Source organism: Ambystoma mexicanum, chromosome 11, assembly GCF_040938575.1.
Source record: "Ambystoma mexicanum isolate Mex_15411 chromosome 11, UKY_AmexF1_1, whole genome shotgun sequence".
NCBI lineage: Eukaryota > Metazoa > Chordata > Amphibia > Caudata > Ambystomatidae > Ambystoma > Ambystoma mexicanum.
In genome coordinates this window covers 944,748,052-944,769,298 of record NC_090934.1, presented here as the reverse complement: position 1 = coordinate 944,769,298, position 21,247 = coordinate 944,748,052, and the positions used below count along the sequence as shown (strand labels likewise).

The following is a 21,247-nucleotide window of genomic DNA, read 5'->3' as shown; positions in this document are numbered from 1 at the left end:
GCATGGTCTCCAACCTAATGTTGGCTTTGATTCACCTCAGATTACAAGAGGCCCTCAAAACAGACTACAAAGAACTCTTTCGAGGAAAACACATTATTGTTTTCCAAGGTCTTCTGCAATTAACATCAGTTAAAGATGAACCTATTTTTAAAACCGTAGGGCACAAACTATGCTGTAAATCTCTTGGCAGCATAGGAAATGTCAATCTTTGGCAACATTTCCAATACAAAGAATTAACTGAAAACATGCCTCAGTCTGCAGACCTCACCTACGCCAACATTTTAAAAAGTATTAGAGTTGGTTACTATCTAAGGAAGCACAATCTATATTAAATACCAGGCACATCCATGCACTCTAACGCCATAACTCATGTGCTACTGATGTCATGTAACAATTAGCATGCAAAAATGTAAACTGTATATCCTTGATGCCAACTATTGCAAGCTGTGCACAATTCAATGAACAGTTTTAAAAAAAGAAATGCAACCAATAGTTCAAATTTGCTCCACAGACAAACTGGACGTGCACGGTATGACACTGCCCATGTGTGAACAAGCCACAGCACGACTAAATACCTTAGAAAACTCTATCTCTAACACAGCTGGTTTAAAGAAAATATTAAAATTATATTTAAACTGTAGAGTAATGCTCAAACGTAACCTTGACGTGGAGCAAGGACTAGTTAATGGAGCACTTGGTACAGTTGTTGGCTTTCAAACATACCCACATGACAACAACATTCAGTTTGTCAATATTCACTTTGACAAACTGTCAGAAGTTAAAAGGATAGGACGCTGAGCAGCCCGATTCCTTCTTTTCAAAGACATGTGTGTACGAAGAGAACAATTTTCTCTATCTATAGCATACGCAGTCACCATTCATAAATCACAAGGTCTTACCCTAGATCAAGCATTGATAGATATTGGCAGCACAGTGTTTAAAGAAGGCGTGAGCTATGTAGCACTATCACGCCTATGTACACTTGAAGGCCTTTCTAATCAACGTTGATGCAAGTAAAGTAAACGCTTATATTCCTTTAATTGTAGAATACAATAGACTACGTGCACTCTACGGACCTCATCTCAAAACCTATCCTGTTCCTCAAAAAGCAAAAGTTTGTAAAAGAAAATGAGTTCAGACTCAAATTATACAGGATCTCACAACAATACCTCCAAAGAAATTAAAAGAAGCTAATACTTCATCATTGACCACAACCAAAGAAGGATCTACTGCACAAACAAAACCAACTACCTCTTCAAAGAAACAACGCACACTTCCAACAAATGACTTAGACACAGAACTGTCTGGTCCATTCAAATTTTCAAATATAACTGGTATAAATTGCTATGCAAATGTAGCAATCAATATTCTATTCCAATTACCACCAATTGTTGAAAACATTTACTTAAACGGGACAGACCAATTACGTTTGCAAATGTTAGTCCTTCACAGAAATGCAACCAACAATCCTGACAACACAGTGTTTCTGGAATAAAGCAGGAATTGGACTACTGTGCTGGAATGGTCAGATTCACTATAAACACACAAGAAGATCCACAAGAATTTCTAATGTACTTACTACAAGTACTGGAAAACAAAAACATACCTATAAATGAAATCTTCCAGATTTCATACATGTGAAAACATACATGCACTCTCTGCAGCCATGTGGCACAGGAACAAGTCCCGAATGAAAGCTTTGTGTATATATCCATACCTAACTGTGAATCCATTCCATTTCAGCAACTTGTAAACAATGCAAACCATGGCAGGTTATGTACTACTTGCAATTCTGATAATTGTTCAACCTTACAAATACAGTTACATAGTGAATACGTAATAGTAATGCTTTTGCGTTACAATGCAGATGGTACCAAAAGCAACAGCAAGTTCACTGGATTCACACATGGACAAGTATCACTTGGTAAGAAAACCTTCACAAAAGCAGGCATAATCTACCACGCAGGAGCCACAACCAATGCAGGTCACTACACTGCATACATAAAAAAGAAATGTCGATGGTTCGAATGTAATGATACTTCCATTACTCTAAAACAGAGATTACCAGCAAATCCTCTAAATGCTTACTTAATATTCTTAAAACCAAAATGTATTCACTAATATGTGTATAAACTTCTACAAAATGTCCTTAATAACCTTTAAATCGATAAACTAATAGAATAAGACAACAGCTATCTAACAGTGAAAAACTATAAACAGTTAGAATACACCAACTGGTGTCTAACTACAATCAGAAAACTGCAATATACATTTTCCTAAGGAAACCCTACACCATTTATTACGTATAAAAATACCTTCAGCATCTTCAAAACAATCAACAGTTAGAATACGCCAACAGGTATCTAACTGCCCCAAAATTCTGCAACAACCAAACAGATAAATGAATACTGCTAAAATGCAACAAGAAATAAACAGAATACGCCAACAGGTATCTAACAGCCCCAAAATTCTGCAATAACCAAACAGATAAATGAGTACTGCTAAAATGCAACAAGAAATAAACAATTAGAATACACCAACTGGTATGTAATTGCAACAATAGTACCACCACTTCCAAACCAAAAACCGTACGCCTATTCAATTCCTCCTACCGAAATCAAGCACTGAAAAACATTGTACCATAAAGTAGAACGTTTTTTTAAATCCTGCATGGATTTTCTTTCCCACAGACCCAATGATTTTACGGACAAACACAGGAACTGAGCAAATTGCACAGTACACTGGTTTGAAGCACAGTGCTTGTAAATTACTAACTATGAGGGTCGACAAAGTACAGAAATGTCTACTATGCAATGCAATAACTCATTACAAACTACCTACACTAACATGTGATCTTTTCTTTCATCACAGAGAATGAAAAAACGATGTCTGCTCCAATTTCCCATACCATAAAAAAACTGCATACAGACTCAACAAAGCAAACAGTAAGTATACAATGATTGGAGTCACAAACACTGCTACATAACACACCCATGCAAGCAAACACCTGACAACTGACCACAATCCAAAATGTTTGCTTGCATGGGTGTCTTATGCTGCAGTGGTTGTGGCCAGGGCCTACAGTTTTAGGTGCATGGCCTGGCCAAAACACTGCATACAGCATCAACAAAGCAAACAATAAGTATATAATGATTGGAGTCACAACTACTGCAACATAACACACCCATGCAAGCAAACAACTGATCACTAACTACATCCCAAAATGCCTACAGTCTTAGGTAACAACATTCTGAACACAATCCTCTACCACACACCATGTCCACTGTCCTATAAATACTATTACACTACTGGCAACCAGTACACAAACTTTAGAAAACATACCCCCTATGCAGCCCACATACCACAGTCAGCATTTTTGCTTGCATGGGTGTGTTATGCTGCGGTGGTTGTGGGCAGGGCCTAGAGTCTTGGGTGCATGGCTGAAGGCCTTCGGCCATGCACCCAAGCCTGTAGGCCCTGCCCACAACCACCGCAGCATAACACACCCATGCAAGCAAACACCTAGCAACTGACCACAACCCAAAAAATTAACACAACCACCTCAAGCCCTATCCACTTCACTTGACATACTAAGACAGTACTTGCAGCCAATGCTCAAACTCTTCAATGCATGCCCTCTCCACCCAATACTCAACTAACTACCCAAAACAAATACATCAGAGCATAATAAAATACCCAATAGTGCAGTCAGTGGCTGGTTAGTCCACGGACAACCGCGATGACCACGGACACCGCAATCACATCACAGCTTTCTTCCACCTAAAGAAATACAGTAGTTGACCCATCTCTCACTCCTCCAGGCACTCTTCCATACCAACACACTCCCCAAAATTAGATTTCTGCTCTGTCCCACGCTGCGCTGACCGCGGATCCAACATGGTGGGCGCATCGGGAAAATGTGACGCACCTCACTCTTCACTGCAACCAATCAGTGGACACATTGCTTGTCTGTGGACATGACGTAGGCCCATTGATCAATTGGTGTCCTGTCCGCAGAGCAACCAGGGAAGTGTGTCCGCGGAGCGGACCCAGATATCACTAATTTTTTTTAACTACTTTTTGGTCGTTTAAAAAAAACTACTGGACGGATTTCCCCCAAATTTACAAAAGCACGCTTTCGAGACCAAGCCGCCGCTCCTGCCACACATTTGGTGAAAATCCATCCAGCGGCTTCGGCTGTAGGCGTGAGCAAAGCTTTTCTCCATTCAGTCTATGGGAAAAAAGAAATTTTGGGACCCCCCTATAACTTTGCCCCCCCCCTACACCAAACCTCACCAAACTTTGCAAAGAAATTCAGAGCGGGCGATATACTAAGTTTGCAAAGTTTGGTGCAGATATAAGCCGCCCAAAAAGTGTTCTTCCTATGGATTTAGTAACTTAACCATAACTACAGAGCCGCTACCATATATATATATATATATATATATATATATATATATCCATCCAAAGTCAAACAGCCAAAAAGCTCAGTTTCAGCGAGTAGCACTCCTGTGATGTGGATGCCAAAGATTGGAAAAAGCCAAGAATGCTGCAGAAGTTTGGTCAATGTTGCAAACTTTATTGAAAAATATATATCAGCAGTATGGTCACAGATCTACAGAAGAATGGTGGAAAATGTTGTTAGCAGGGGAAAAAGCACCTATAATTTTGGCACTGGTTAGGTTTTTAATAGTCATTCAAAAGACATTGGAAGTAAATAAGTTGAATGACTCGACAGCGACAGTGTACTGGCTCTTCTCTTTCTTCTTCTTTATTTTATTTTAACATATGAGTTTTGAAAAGAACTGTGGTTAAAGTTTTTCAATATCTTTAACGAATATGAACCATAAAAAAAAAAAAATATATATATATATATAATCAGCATTTAAAATTCATCTCCCAGTGTGATTCATGGCAGCTAGGTAGCCTGCCGCATTTCGCCACATGAAAACAAAAAGTTGCCACACAAGTGGTGCACACGCCTACAAACAGTGGTGGAAAATGTTGTTATCGGGAATATATACCTATAATTTTGGCACGGGTTAAGTTTTTAATGGTCATTCAAAAGACATTGGAAGTAAATTAGTTGATTGTCCCAAGAGTGGACATGGCTCCTCTCTTTCTTCTTCTTTATTTTGTTTTAACATCTGAGTTTTGAAAAGAACTGTGGTTAATGGTTGTCAATATGTATAACCAATATGAACCATAAAACAATATATATATCAGCATTTAAAATTCATCTCGCAGTGTGATTCATGGCAGCAGGTAGCGCCGGACGCATTTCGCCACATGAAAACAAAATGTTCCCACACAAGTGGTGCACATGCCTACAAACAGTGGGTGCTCTCACTACGGTTGCGGGACAGACCGTAAAAATCTGCAAACAACTATTCCACTTGATTGCTGTTCAGTAATAAAGAATGAGTATCACAAGTAAAAAAAAAACATTTGTTAAAGCACTCAATCTGGTTTCAACTGCAAAAAGTATCTTTAATTTTTAATCATATATAGATCCACAATTAAAATTGATTTAACTAACATGGACTTACAAAACAGTATAAGTAGTCCCCAGCCTTCATTGTCACGCTACGTGTTCTACCCCAAACACTGAAACTCCTTCAGGTGAAATAACATTGTGTCACAACCGGGCATTGTTTATTTCTACACACCTATGAGTCATCAGTTTACCAGTCATGTGAATCGCTCTCAACATGTTTCCAACAAATGTCTGAAAACCAGCGGCCATCTTAACCTGGCCAATTAATGATTGTAGCTGTACTAATATTGTTGAAAAATCCCAGTTCAGTCATTTCACCACAGACTCCATCAAAATACCTGTCTCCAGAATCAGTCAAAACCCTTGGAGTCTACTTAGATTCCAACCTATCCATGGATAAACAAGTCAACGCTATAGCCTCTGCAGCTGCATATCATGCCAAACTAATCAACGCAGTCAGGCCCTTTCTCTCCAAAGAGAATTGCACTAACATAGCCAGAGCCATCACTGGATCTAGGCTTGACTATTGTAATGTACTCTTCCTAGGTACATCCAACAAAAACCTAGAGAGGTTACAAATCATGCAGAATAGCGCTCTCCGGGCAGCCCAAGGCATTGCCAAAAGAGAACACATCTCGGAAGCCAGAAAACGAGCACACTGGCTCCCAATAAAAGAAAGGATCATCTTCAAAACGCTGACACTGACTCACAAGTGCTTTCACCTTACTGCCCCCGACTACCTCTCCCAAAGGATCCACCCCGTCTCTTCTACGAGGCCAACCAGATCACCATATACTAACATGCTTTCTGTGCCAATTAGTAAAAAAAGCCAGAGCTGGCGGTTCCAGCTTCCCATATCTCGCACCCACTCACTGGAACGCCCTACCTCCTATAATCCGAGGTGAGGCCTCCCTTTGCACCTTCCGCAAATCCATAAAAACCATCTTATTCACATAAGATTCCTCGCACCAGTTGAATACATCTCTTGTGTTCCAGTGCATAAACTGTTTTTAATGACCAACTGTACCAACCAAAATAGCAGCTCTATGCCTGTTGAATACATAATGTACTGCTCAATGCCTCTTTGCCTGTAACTAAGCTCTTGCAAGTAACAGCGCCTCAATGCCCATGGGTTACTTGCGTGCTATATAAATTTAAATAAATAAATAAATTGTTGCCAACTCTTGTTCTCCGTTTAAAATAAACATACAACATTTGTAATATGTGTAGCTCTATTTGGTGCTCTTTCTAAAACAACGCTTCAACATTTTGCCCTTCAGCCTAGTGGCTTTTATTATATATTCATATCTGCCACAACAGTATCATCCTGCACGGCACATGTCAGGCTATACCTAATTGATTACCAATAAAATATAATACATTGCTGATAATCTTTAGTCCTGCCCAAGTGGGCCTATTTCTAAAAATTCATAAACGGATCAAAATCTCTATGGACAGTGCAAAATACGCAATTTGTCCTATATCATACAAAAGTGCTATATGTTCAGTGCATTAAACAGTGTGCAAAATAGTCTCTTTAACAAATATAAGTACCTAATGTACAAATTCAAAGATCTATTTCATACATGTTTTTAGAATTATAAAATGCAATTAATTTAATTATTCCAAACATTCTAAAACCTGTTATACGTAAAACCAATTAATTCATTGATTCCAAACATTCTAAAATCTTTGTGTATGAAACCAATTATTATTTCTTGCTCTTAAAAAACAATGAAATAATTGATTCATAGATCCCTATTATTCATAATTCAGAGTTTAACTGTTTCATAGATTCTAATCATTCTAAAATCCTTGTATATTTAGAGCCAATTAATCACATTCTAAAAGCAATAAATTCATTGATTTAAATCTTATTTGTATGTGTATGAAAACTAAGTTACATATAGAATCCATTGTTTCACTATCCTATATGTATTATTGTAAAAACACATTAATTTAACAATATCAAAATTACTGTAATCTATTCATCCCATTAGTCTTCTAGTACATGTATAGCCAATTATTCATCTGAATTATGACCCATGGGTTTTTTGGTGTTAAATTCTACTATGAGTTTTGATTCCAAAAATCTAATGAGAGTAGCATCACTTTTGTGTTTTTCAGCAAAATGTACAGCCACAGGATAGTCCTCCTTATTTAAGATTGCTTGATAGTGTTGTACACTGCAAATCTTTAGCTGACAAATAGTGGAACCTATATACATTTGTTCACATTGGCATAGAATTGCATATACCACAACCCTAGTCAAGCAATTAATGTTGTGTGTTGTGTACTAATATTTTTGTTGGTTCAGTCCATAGAATATGTTCTGTTTTGCTTCTACAAATGTACACGTTACATCCCTTACATTTATCAAAACCTTTATCAGAAGATGATTTTCTTAACCGATTGTCTTTGAGAACATCAGATTTCAGCATGCTAGGTGATATGTCTTTAAGTGACTTAGCGTTGGAGAAGGTTATTAATGGATGTGTACCTAACACACTATTCATATCTCTATCTGCTTGTAGAATCAACCAATGTTTTTGAAATATCGCTCTTATTTGTTGTGCTTGCAGACTAAACTGAGTGATAAATCTTTTATTACCTTCATCCTTATTATTTTTTTCACCCGTAACAACTCTTGTCTCTCACGGTCAATGGGTTGCCCGTATGCATTAGTTAAGCACTGTCTAGTATAACCTTTTTCCAAAAATCGTCCTCCGAAATTACAAACTTCAACTTGAAAATCTTTATAAAGAGAGCAATTTCCTTTCGCTCTAATCATCTCTCTGTAGGGAATACTATCAATTAATATTTTAGGATGATGACTTTTACCATGTAAAATGGAATTAGAGGCTATAACATTTCTGTGCAATTTACTGAAAATCTGTCTCTCATTGATAAACAATTCTTTGTTAAAAAAGATTTATTTTATTTGCGTTGGCTATTAAACAAGCCTTAAGCAACAAATAAGAAAATAGATAACTGCAACAACATTAACAATAAAAAGATAGAATACAATAAATGCATACAATAAAAGACCTCCACAATGAATATGTTGGTTGTCTCCATGACCATCAGTCTGGCTTTAGAACAGCCAGAATCACGGAAACTACTCTCCTGAACATCTGTGAAGACCTGCTCTCCAATCTTGACTCTAACACCCTTTGCGTCCTCTTCCTGCTTGATCTCTCTTCTGCCTTTGACACTGTCAACCATGTCATCCTGCTCAACCATTTCCGTGATAACCTGGGTATCACCGGTCAGGGATGGCGTGGCTGACTTCTTTCCTCTACGACCGACCCTCTCAGGTCCAACTTGGGTCCTTCCTCTACGCTATCTTTTTCTCTACCTGTGGTGTCCCCCAGGGGTCTAACCTCTCTCCCTGGCTGTTCAACCAATACCTGGCACTCCTGGCCCACCGCATCGCTGCTCTCCGCCCCAACTTTCAGTGTTATGCGGATGACACCCAGCTCATTTTCAGGCTACTCTCGGCCTCATCCTCTACTTCCCTCATCTCTGACAGTCTGTCTACTATCCAGGAGTGGTGTGCTGCCAATGACCTCTGCCTTAATGCCAGTAAGACTGAGATTCTCCTCAGTGGCACACCCACTCCCTCCTTTCCTGTAGCTCTCTGGCTGGCCTCTCTTGGCCCCCTTCCTGCTCCCACCTGTGTGGAAAAAAACCTTAGGGTCCTCTTCGAGTCTACACTCTCCTTCTCTCCTCACATCTCTGACGTCTATTAGAAGTCACACTACCAACTGGACCATCCTCAGAGGTATTCTTCCTTTCCTCTCCTTCCCCCAGAAGCTAACTGTCTCCAGAGCTCTGGTTCTCTCTAGGCTGGACTACTGCAACAGCCTCTTTCTAAATCTGCCTGCTTCTACTCTCCGCCCTCTGCAACTTATCCAGAACAGGACTGCGAGACTTGTCCTTGGCCTCAAGCCCAGGAATTGGATCTCTCCAGGAATGAAATCTCTACACTGGCTCCCTGTGGCTGCAAGGATTAAGTTCAAAACCCTCTGAATCATCCACATGGCCTTCTCGGGCCTGGGGCCTCAATACTGTCAACTCTCTCTTCCTAAATATCTTCCTTCTCGAGTTCTTCGCTCATCTGCCTCAAACTCCTTCAGGGTCAGTAGCTTCTCCAAGCAACGAGTTGGTGGTAGATCTTTCTTCGGCTGGGGCCTCCCTCTGGAACAGCCTCCCTGAATATAGAGGAGAATCATCTTCGGTTCCGGAAACACCTCAAAACCTTTCTATTTGCTTCTGCTTTTTCTCCTCCTCTCCCTTGCTAGCCGCCCTCTGATCTCGGGCCCAGGTCCCCTCCTCCGCCAGTCGCACTCCTGCACTACCCTCCTGGCAACCCCGCACTTGGGGACTGTTTCTGTATCCCTACAGTCCCACTACCAGCACTTGACACCTGTTGTCTGCACTTACCCTTGCACTTGCCACCTGCTGGACGTGCTTTACCTATTGTTATTTTTTTTCTTATCCCTTGTACTGCACTGTCCTCTCCCCCCTTCCCACCCTGCACTTATCTCCCTCCCCTTCCCATGCACTTGCGTAATCTGAATGACTCCTGGACTAGTAGGATCGTTGTCTGTCTTCCCTCTGTTTGCCTCCCTTGCCTCGTCATGCCTTGAAACACCTGCGTATAGGCGCGTTTTAAATGCCATATCATATCATGAGTTATACTATTCATAGTTATTTGTTTTAAAACCCATAATATGAGATGTCTGTATACAATCTATACAAGTTAAATGATTATTTACAAGTATACTCAAAGGGATGGATGCGATTGTGTCAAATTTTGCAAAGCCATTTTCCAGATTGAGTGTGTCGCTGATGTAATTACAAATGACTCTGCAGAGTATAAAGTACTCCAAAATTGATCGTAACAGATATGGTCTATATGGTTTACCATTAGACCATAACCTTTCACATCGTTTGGGAAGAGCACAGAACAGGCTGTCAAAATGTGGCAACTAGATTCAATGTCAAGTCCACTGAGTCGACAAATACGTTCTTCATATGGAATTCTGGCGAGAGCACCCAAGGGCCATGGAAAGCTTTTGGCAGGTGGGGTGGGTTGGAGGGAGTTTGACAACAATGAATTGCCTTTGAGAGGCTGGTGAGGCTAGTGCAGTAACAGTTGAATGTCATTGAATGGCTTTGGAAAAAAGGATGGAAAGTGTCGGGTCTGAATGTTGGGATCCCGGTATCTCTGAGTGAAAAAGGTGAAAGTCTGTTAGCTGGAATAGTGACTCATGAAACCGTGATGTCTTCTGAAGCCCCCTACCAGTGTATTCAAAATCTGCATGCATTTGAATTTGCGGTCTTTCTCGCTTTGTCAGTCCTGAAATTACTCCGGAGTACAACAATCTTGAGATCACAGGCCTAAACTGGCTGTATATCCCCTCTTTCAGTCCTCTAGAGGCACAAGCCTGATATGTTGATGATTGGGCCAACATTGTATTCTAACCTTGGCTAACACGGTACAAACAAACTGAACTATATATATATATATATATATATATATATCAGTCAAGGAAATTAAGTCAATGCGTTGCGCCCAAATAGTTTCTTATTTGGTCCAAATCCACCCAGCAAATCAAATGTTGTTAGCAACAGAGGTTTGGGAGAAAATGGCTGCTTTTTTCCTTTTTAAAAGCCTCTTAGCCTCTCTGCTGCAAAGCACCCTGGGAGATACCTCTATAATTTTGACCCTCCACCCGTCTCTGTCAAATATTTTTTAAAGTGCTGGACGCAACAACCCCAACTCCCAGACTCCCCCCCCCACCCACCCTGGGATCTGGAGTCAATATTTCATGCTCAAGTTGTTTCATACCAGGTCCAATTCCATTCAGCAGTGTTTGCTGTGCAGTGGAGCAAACATTCAGCTTTTTTGTCTATTGGACAAAACTGTGTTTTTGTGATGTTAATAACTTTTAAATGTATTTTTTAACGAATCTTCCCCAAACGTTCCAGTCTAGGGGGGCGGACGTGTGTACAATTTCGTCTGCAAAATGTCACCTAAAACCGTCATACGAGTCAAAGGTTATTAGGAAATAATTTTTCAGATTTCCCATTGTACTCAACATGCACCTTAACTATAGTGCAGCGATGGTATGTATTATAAAATAGGTTCAGTTTGCTTGTACTGTGTTACAAAGAGAGGACATGATATAATAGGTTATTTATAACGCACATAATACCCAGAGGTTTCAAAGCGTGGACTGGGATCGAACCTGTGTTGCTCTGTGTCGTCTTGCTTCCAAGGCGAGCACGTTGCCCCTGAGCTATGCTCCCGTGACATGGGTTCGAGATACAGAAATTTGGTAGTAGGAGGTTCCCCCTAGTTCACCGTGCCCTGGGACACCAAGTCCATCTACTTGCATTAACCATCACACGCTCCCCCCACGCCCGCAAACCGCAATCCTTCTTCCAGTGAGTGTTTGCTGTGTGTTCAAGGATGGTAATTCCATAAATGAGATGTGCCAATATTGTCCTCATGTGAGCATTAACTGCATGGGTGAGGGTTCCACGTAAAGAGTTTTTCCTAATCTGTTCAATAAATGCATTACCAGTGAACAGGACTGCTGTGTAGGATGTGGTTATACTGTAACCGCTGCATAAGTTGTTCATCTGTTTTTGAAAAGTTTTATCATAGAATCAATGAGCGGTACAAGCGACTCTTAAACTTTCTTTGTAACTTCAACCCCCAAGTAATTTCCCTGTTCTCTTGCCCTCCTCTTCTTTAGACAACTACGGAGCTCTTGCAATGCTGTGAAGACTGCAGTAAGTGAACATTTCTCACCTCTTTCTCACCCCTTAACATTTCCTCGAGGTTTTGATGTTCCATTGATATTATGCCGGAAAACCGGGAACCTATTGGCACATCCTTCAGTAGAAGCCATACTGTTAGGTGCCAGCAATGTGATGTGCTGCATTAGGGAGACACTGTAAACGTGCCTTTTCAAACTGGAGGCACTGGCAATATGTGAAGGACGTGTTATTCAAAGCGCGTGGTGTGCAGCAAGAGGCCCAGATTTACTGATTGACACCTCGCACAGATCCACAGTTTGCACGTGCGTGTTAGACATCTGAAAAATTCACAATTATTCAGAAGTTAATTGTGATCATATGCTTTTTTATGCCCGGGGCAATGCATACATGTATTTATAAAGTGCTCTCATTAGTTTTGGGTTAGTAGGTGTTGCTTGGAACAACTATAAACCGAAACTATGGCATTAGCGCACAGATCGGGAAGAATGGTATATGAGGAGGGACACAGCCTGTAGGTGTTTGGTTATTAGCCCACCCATTGACTGCCCATGGCCATGCAAATTCCTATGACAATTTCTCACCCAGTTCCTGCCCCTCACTGCACAAAATACACCCTACTGGGATCTCTTTGAGCTAGCTTTATCAAGCCTGACCACCAAACCTTGTACTCGAAGTGCCTGCCAGTGTTTTTTCAAAGCGTCTTCGGAAAAATTAATGGCTTAATTGGAGTTGTAAACCTGCCACTGTTGTAATAAAAATGTCTTAACCAAGTCTGCTTTCAACCACTCGATTTATAATTAAACACACAGGTTTGGCAGAAGAAGTCAAAGTCCACAGCGCTTGTACACTAAAGAAATTAGGGAAGCACTAAAGCTGCAGGTGACTGAGGGGTGTGGGAGCACTGCCAGATGCCACCCACAGTTAAGAACCTTAATGAACACAGACAGTTCTCAGTCTCGCTGTGTTGAACAGTGCAATAGTGACAGGTGTTCCAAGTAATTCAAAGAAGGAGGGATTTCTCATGTGTCCAATGAGTTTAATAACGAAGTAGCCTGACACGTGTTTCGAGTCATCACCGACTCTTCATCTGAGGCTGAAAGTTTCAAGAGCTAGACTAACCAATTAAGTATATCGTGGCCAGTGCCAGATGCACTCTTTCACTGGTTCGCAATTAGGTTTACTTTCATTTCATTCAGTTCAGCAGCATTGCACAGAGTTATGATATACTTAATTGGTTAGTCTAGCTCTTGAAACTTTCAGCCTCAGATGAAGAGTTGGTGATGACTCAAAACACGTGTCAGGCTACTTCGTTATTAAACTCATTGGACTCATGAGAAATCCCTCCTTCTTTAAATTACTTGGAACACCTGTCACTATTGCACTGTTCGGCGCAATGAGACTGAGAACTGTCTGTGTTCGTTTCGATTTATAAGTACACTGTGTCCTTCACAGAAGTCCTGTTTAAAACAAGCATTGGCAAAGCCAACCGTTTTATCTTGTGTATAAGTATTGGGCATTGGGCCCTTCTATTAGATGCCCAGGTACTCACACCATTTTGCACCTTCTACCATCAATGCCCAGTTAAAACCACTACGGCATGTGCCTTTCCCATGTCTACAGAAAAACCCAGACTGTTGGCATTACCGATGCTTGTTTTGTTTTGGTATTGCCACACCTAGTTACACTGACTGTGTAATCTGTTCATACTGACAAAAGAGGATAACATCTGGACTAAATCATAGAGGTCACAAGCCTTTTAGTACATCAATTCCACATTTAGGATCATGGTAGGTGACCCGGGCATTCAGTGGGTGTTGGACAAATAGGGTTGAGGGGCAACATGGGTACATACATCTGTCCAATAAGAGTAATACATGCTTCCCGATAAGGTGGACTTGCCACAACGAATCAGTGAAGAGGTTCTTTCAGTCTTACAGTAGTAGTGCCCTCTTCTGCATGATTACATTATGGGTCACCTTGCAGTAGTGGTATCCTATGCAAGTAGTTGGTATCAGTGCTGCACTAAAGGGATCCTTTAAATCTTGCAGTGGTGTATCATGTGAAAGGGGCACTGATTTCCACCCTGCAGTGAGTGTGACATTTCATGTTTGCTGTGATGGTAACCTTTGTGCGTGAGGCGCACTTGTACCAGATCTTCAGGGAGGTCACTTTTAATATCTGCTGTGGTGCCCCTTTTATGTGCTGTGAGGCGATTGTCCTATCTGAGGTTCAGTTGCTTCAGTGCAGGTCACCTTTCAGTACTAAAGAGAACAATATCTAATATTTCATGGTCTACCACACTGTCAGAGGTGCACCAGTTGCAGTCTTGAATTGTGTGTGACCTTTGAGTAGTTATTTCTGCCCTGTATGAGCCCCACTTTGGACACTTGTCTGGTGTCCTGTTAATGATGATGAAAACTGGTCAGTCTTGCAGTGAGGGTTACCTTTCAGTAGGTTAGCAGTGACATCCTGCGTGAGGCCCACTTTTGACAGTCCTGAAGTTAGGGATTTTTCAGCATTCATATGGAGGTGCCCTGCCCTATGCAAGGCCCACTTTTGTCAAAGATGCAGTTAGGGTAAAATGGGTACATTTCAGAATTGCAGTGGTGTTGTCCTGTCCTGGGTGAGAAACACGTTTCTGATTCCTGCAGTATGGGGCACCTTTCTGTAATGCAGTGCAGTCATATTTCAGTATTCCAGTCCTAGTTTCCGATCCTGTGTGAAATGAAGTACTGCAGTTAAAGTGGTCTTTCAGTGCTTCAGTGGCTGTGTCCTGTCCTGTGCGAGGCTCCCTTTTGTTAGTCCTGCAGCGAGATCCACCCATGGGTATTTTAACATGATGCAATGTTTCTTGGACTTGTCCAGCGCACAGCTGTCATTGGTATGACCTTGTATGGTGGTGGAGTTGAGTTCTTTGTAAAGTTCCTTTTGTTATAGTGCTGTAATGAGTGCGTCATTTCAAGTTTGCCCTGGTGACATCCTGTCACCGTTCATGTGCTTTTAGATCAGTCCAGCCCAGTAGTGATGTTCACATGTTTGTACAGCAGCGGTGGTAATCTAAAATGTGCAAGGCATACTTGGTCCAGGCCTGCAGTGAGGGGCACCTCACAGTATTTGTGAGGAATTCGACCATCCGTACGGCTGGTGTGTGCTCGTCTGGGCTTTTTTGACATTTTCAAATGGAATGATGGTAGACCAAACTGATCCACACACATTTTCCTATGCTCACAACACAACAAAGCATAGACCCATGTACTCCGGGCCGGACAATGCCTACAGGCACCACACGCCCTGGTCATATTTAGTTGGAATGTGACAGCCAAGGAATGTACACAGTCATCTTCAGAAAGGGGAGGGCCAACCTTCCCCCTGCCATGGTCAGCCTGATTAACTGACAAAGGGTCCATGGATCTGTCCAGCTCTTTTGTTAAGCCCTGCAGCTAGTGGCAGTGATTAGTATACCAACAGGGAGTATTTCAAACAGGGAAAAAAAAACAGAGAAATAAATGCTCATTGAAACAATCACTGAACATGGAGACGCCAATTATGAAGTTAATACAGGCCCCCACAGGACCTGGCTGCAGAGGAAAACAAAGGAGGCAGGAAACCTAACAACCTTTCATATGTAACTGTGTCAACCTGAAGCCAGCTCCCGACCTCAGTATCAATGGCAAGTGCACTGTTATGTCTGGGTCAGTTGTTTACAGTAGTCCACCCCGATAGGGGGACCCCAATCATAAGGTACCAGAATGTAGTTTGCGGGAGCCAGAGAGCCTGGTCTCGCCACAGCTTCAAGGGATAGCTGCCTCTTTAATCAGGAACCACAGAGAGATCCATTAACCAGAGAGACTTTTTGATCAACAACAGATAGGAAGATGGGTGGGCCTTAGTGTGCCCGTACATCTGTCAGTTAAGCGAAGGGTTCTGCCATTTTAGTTCTAGGACACACCTTGTTCCTGTTTTCACCCCTTTACATTTCCTGTTGCAAAGCACTCTGGTAATGACCTCACACATACTGGAGATTGTCGGTAGGGACCCCAGGATATTGCATTAAGGTAGATTTAGCCTACACCAAACACTGTTGCCCATTTGTCAGCTCATCTTAAGACTTCACAAGAAGTAAGAAAGAAGAACTCAACCTTGGACCCTAACTGAAAGTACAGTCTGCCTTACTTCTCCCGCCAGTAAAGGAAGGCTGGGATTTCCAATAAGGGAAGCAAGATCCCCCTAAACATCGCGCAGGGGACAGAGGGAGATAAATAACTCAGTGGGCCCTCCAGTGACTCCAGAACTGCTACCTAGCCAGCACACAGCGTGCCCTGCTAGGCTCTGCAGCAAGCTTCCTAGATAGGAAGTTCCAGAAGGTCTAAGAGCCTACAACCAAGGACAAGGCAGCTACCTGCAACACACTCCTCAGCTTTGGGCCATCCGCCTTAGAGGATGACACAAGCCCATTGAAGCTGTGAGATGTGCCTCGTAAAAAAGCATCTACTGACGTTCGCCTGGAAAGACATTGTCAAGCCAGTCGAGTTCCTCGAGCTGCAACTGACTGCCACGCTGACCGTTGTCAAGCTTCAGTCGCTTAAAGACACACAAGACGTATCAACCAGTGCTTCAGACCCACCGAACAGCACTGAGACAACAATTCCTGACCCCAAGCTGCTGTGTAGGCTAACATGCAGTCTTTCGTTGAGTTTCGCTTGCCGAACCGTCTTGCTGCCTGATACCCACAGCTGGCTCCCATCTTGAACTCTGTCACAGAAGTCTACAAAGCACCCTGAAGATGACTAGACCCTGTTGACCACCAAGGACACCTACAGCACAAGATACATTGTGGTTCTTCATAGAATGCCCCTCGAGACATAGTAAGACCCATTGTTCCTTTTGTGCTCAAGCCAAGAAACCTTAAACTGTTGTGGATATTAACCATACCGACTACCCTTCTGTCAGTATCCAGAGTGCAGTCCTTTTCATTCTTTGAAACTGTCTGCCCTCTGCTTTCCTTTAAGGGGTGGGTGGTATTTCGTAGTGTTGCTAGAACTGTCTGTTGTGATATACATAAAGTAGATACTTTTGATACAACCTTTACTGGACTGTCCCTTTTATCATTGGGTAATAATTGTATTTTCTCTGTGTTTCAACTAACCAATGATCCATATCCATTCGGAGATATGCCTGCCGTTCCGTCCACTTTACCAAAATTGGGCAAGGAGGTATATAATTTGCTTGGTCCAATCTGTTCAGATCCCTTATGGTGTACTAGAGGTGTGGGGCTGATTGATGATTTAGAAACCGATATTGACCCCTGGACCACTAGTGCCCCAGAAGTTGATTCGTCACAGTATTGCTCAGGAGATGTCTGGTCTTGAATGAAGTTCACTTAACACATTCCAGGAGTGAGGGCTGCCTTTCTCCGTATAGCAGTGAAGGAGTACTAACATGTGAGTTGCACTTGTGTAAGTCCAGAAGTGAGGGCCACCTTCCTGTATTGCAATGGTGGTTACCCACATCAGCTGAACTTGCTTCAGTCGTGCAGCAAAAGTCATCTTGTGAATGGCGAAGTTCTCCAGCATGGGGTCTAGCATGGATTCACATGCTCATGAATATTCCCTTTCGTCAGGCTGCGAATCCTTTCACTTTAAAACTGTCTTTCTTCTCCATCTTCCGATTTTTACTACACACTTCAGAGTTGGGAGTCCTTGAGTTGCTCTCTGAGCTATTTTGTACTTTTTTCCAAGTTTTTCACGGAAAAATTCTATCTTTGTTCCATCAGAGCCCTTTTGCTCCTATCTACATCAGCCGGCAATGGGGATCTGTTGTCGGTGAAGTTGCACGCCCCTCAAGGGCCATTGTTCATCGAGGATTCTGGAAGACCGACTTGGGCCTATTTCGCACCCTCCAGCCATGACGGAGGAGAAAAAGGAGGGAAGGAGCCCCTTCAGACCCTGCACCCAATGTGGGCTAAGGTTCACAACCGTTGCCGGACTCGGTAGTGTCGGCCACCGCAATACAACGCTCAGCCAAGCTGGCTTCCACATCATCGGTCCCCCTGGACGACGAGGGGAAGAAGCTGGACGCCATGGGGAAGATGTTCACCTACACAGCAGCATCCACGATCAAGGCGGCTAATGCTCTGCCTATCTTGTCCCGACAGGACTGGGAGCTCTGGTACAAGCTGGGCATAATCCTGCAATTCCTTCCCGATGACAAGAAAACTGAGGTGCTCGCCCTCTTCCAGCATGGGGAGGTGGCGTCAGACCATGCCATCACATTGTCAGTGGACATCGCTGACACAGGTTTTCAGATTGGAAACAGTGTTTGCCTTTGTCAGCAGGGGAGGATGAAAGCCACTAACTTTCACCAGGATGTTCATGCAAAGGTACTGGACAGGCCTTTGGACGGCAAAAACCTGTTCGGGAAGACAGTCGACAAATCCCTTCAAGCCATAAAGTCAGACACAGAGACCGCGCGTTCCCTTGGCAATCTGCAGCAGCATCGCTTGTGATCTTTTCGCTCCTACAGGGGAAAGTCGAGCAGATTATCCAATCGATACTCCATATCGTACAAGCAACCTCCCTGATCCTCCACAAAGGAAGCCTACAAGGGTCGCTCCCAGGCCTACGGTAGCAGAAGTCAGCATTGTTGTTACCTACAGGGCAGGGCGCCAGCGCCTAAGCAAGCCTGAACCGGCCAAGACGTTGGGCCCCTACTCGTGCACCCCAGTGGGAGGCTGGCTGACAAGGTTCATCAGCACGTGGAAGAAGATCACCACCGACAGATGGGTGCTAGAGGCTCTCACTCAGGGACACACCTTAGAGTTCCAACGCAGGTGCTCTCGTATTCCACTGGTTCCTCGTCAGCAGCAGCACATCCCTCAACTCCTAGAACAAGTTGCAGAAAGGGGTGATGGAGCTTGTCCCCCAATGACTCTGGGGCTCTGGGGTCTATTCCAGATACTTTCTGGTCAGTAAGAAGACATGGGGTTGGAGACCCATACTGGACCTACGCCATCGGAACAAATACCTAATGTCCCAAAAATTCAGGATGGTCACGTTGCAGCCCGTGCTCGGCCAACTGGAGGAAGGGGACTTCTTGACGTAATTTGACCTAGAGGATGCATACTTCCATGTCTCCATCCAAAGGAAACATCAAAAGTTCCTACAGTTCGTGGTACAAGGCCAACTGTACCAGTTCAAGGCCCTACCATTCGGCTTAAAGTCAGTGCCAAGGGTGTGGTGGCCCACCTGCGTCTGGAGGGCATACACGTGTACCAATACCTGGACGATTGGCTAGTATGCGCTCGCTCCTCGGCGCTGGCCGACGAGCACAGGAAGGAGACGGTCCTTATGCTGACAGAGCTGGGATTCTCCGTAAACTATCCGAAGTCCTGCTTAACGGCATCGCAGAGCATGCTGTTCCTCAGCAACAGACTCAATACAGTGACTTGCCTGGCATCCCCCTCGGAGAAGTGGCTAGCGGACATTCAAGGGAAGGTACAGCGACTGTCATCGGCGAGGACGGCCACGGTTCGGGGCATCAAGTCATTGCTGAGCATGATGTCGCCCTGCATCAACCTTGTCCGTCTCTGGAGGTTGCAAATGCGACCCCTAGAGGAATTCTTAGATGTACGTTGGATACAAGTGTCCTGGATTTTTGCAGACAAGCTCCCCCTCAACAAGGACCTGCGGCGGGCGATAGAGACGTGGGGCGTACATGCCCACCTCACAGATGGGACGGTATTTCAAACCCCACCAAACCAGAAGATGTCACCATGGACGCCTCTCTGGAAGGTTGGAGAGCTCACACCGGACGGCTACACGCCAGAAGCCTGTGGCTTCCGGAGGAGAATGATCTGCACATCAACATCTTGGAGCTACGGGCATTGTTCTGGGCCCTCAAGTCTTTCCTACCGTCTTTGAGAGGCAAGGTGGTGAGGATCTTCACGGACAACATCACCACCATGTTCTACATCAGGAAGCAAGGGGGCACCCAATCCCCAGCGCTCTCCAAGGAAGCCCAGGGCCTGTGACATTGGGCCATCAGACAAGGGATATTCCTCATCCATTTCCACTTGGCAGGTGTCAAGAACACCATCACTGACACCCTCAGCAGGGAGCTGCACTCCTGTCACGAGCGGGAAATTCGTCAGGATCAGGTGGACCGTATGTTCGTCAAATGGGGCAGACCTCCAATCAACCTTATTACCACTGCGACAATCTCGCAATGCCAGAAGTTTGCTAGCAGATTCCACCAACCGAGGAGCATGGGGGACGTATTCTCCTTTCAGTGGGATGGTCTGTTTCTGTACCCTTTTCCCCCTGTTTCCCCTCCTGCTATGCATGATCAATACACTTAGTGTCAGTGCAAGATGATACTCATCGCCCCAGCGTGACTGAGGCAGATTTGGTATGCAAAGCTGCTCAGCCTATCACTGTCTCCTCCCGTAAAGGTGCCGGTACTTCCGGACCTGCTCACCAGGGAGAAAGGCACAATCCTTCATCACGATCCAGGATCTCTGAACCTGAAGGGATGGCTCCTGCAGCCTTAAGGTTTTCAGGTTATGCCCTGCCAGCGGTCTGCAGGGAGGTCCTCTCCAAAGCCAGGGTGTTGTCGACACTAAAGTGCTACGGCCATAAGTGGAAGGTTTTTTCTACGTGATGCCGGTCATAGAAGATTACCCCTCTGAGGGCCATGGCCCCACAGTTTCTTCCATACTTGATTTCCTTGGCCAAAGCTGGTCTGGCTCACAAATCCATCAAGGTACACCTGGGGGCCATCTCACGCTACACCAGATCCCCAGGAAGATCCTTGTTGTGGTCTGACAGACTCATCAAGGAATTTCTCAAGAGGCATTTTTGGGCTTTCCCACCGGTGAAGGCGCCTGTCCCGGTATGGGAACTCAAGGTCGTCCTGACAAGACTCATGGGAGCAACTCTCAAACTTATGAATCAAGCC

The 21,247-nt window shown here is 43.6% G+C and overlaps 1 protein-coding gene across 1 annotated transcript in view; it reads left to right on the top strand.

Moving 5' to 3' along the window:
* The window catches only part of LOC138503957 (intestinal mucin-like protein), a 507,729-nt gene that overhangs the window by 164,567 nt on the left and 321,915 nt on the right, over positions 1-21,247 (top strand). Inside the window, exon 5 of the mRNA XM_069624091.1 lies at positions 12,268-12,304. Within this exon, the coding sequence (XP_069480192.1) occupies positions 12,268-12,304 (37 nt within the window). The remainder of the gene's footprint in view (positions 1-12,267; positions 12,305-21,247) is intronic.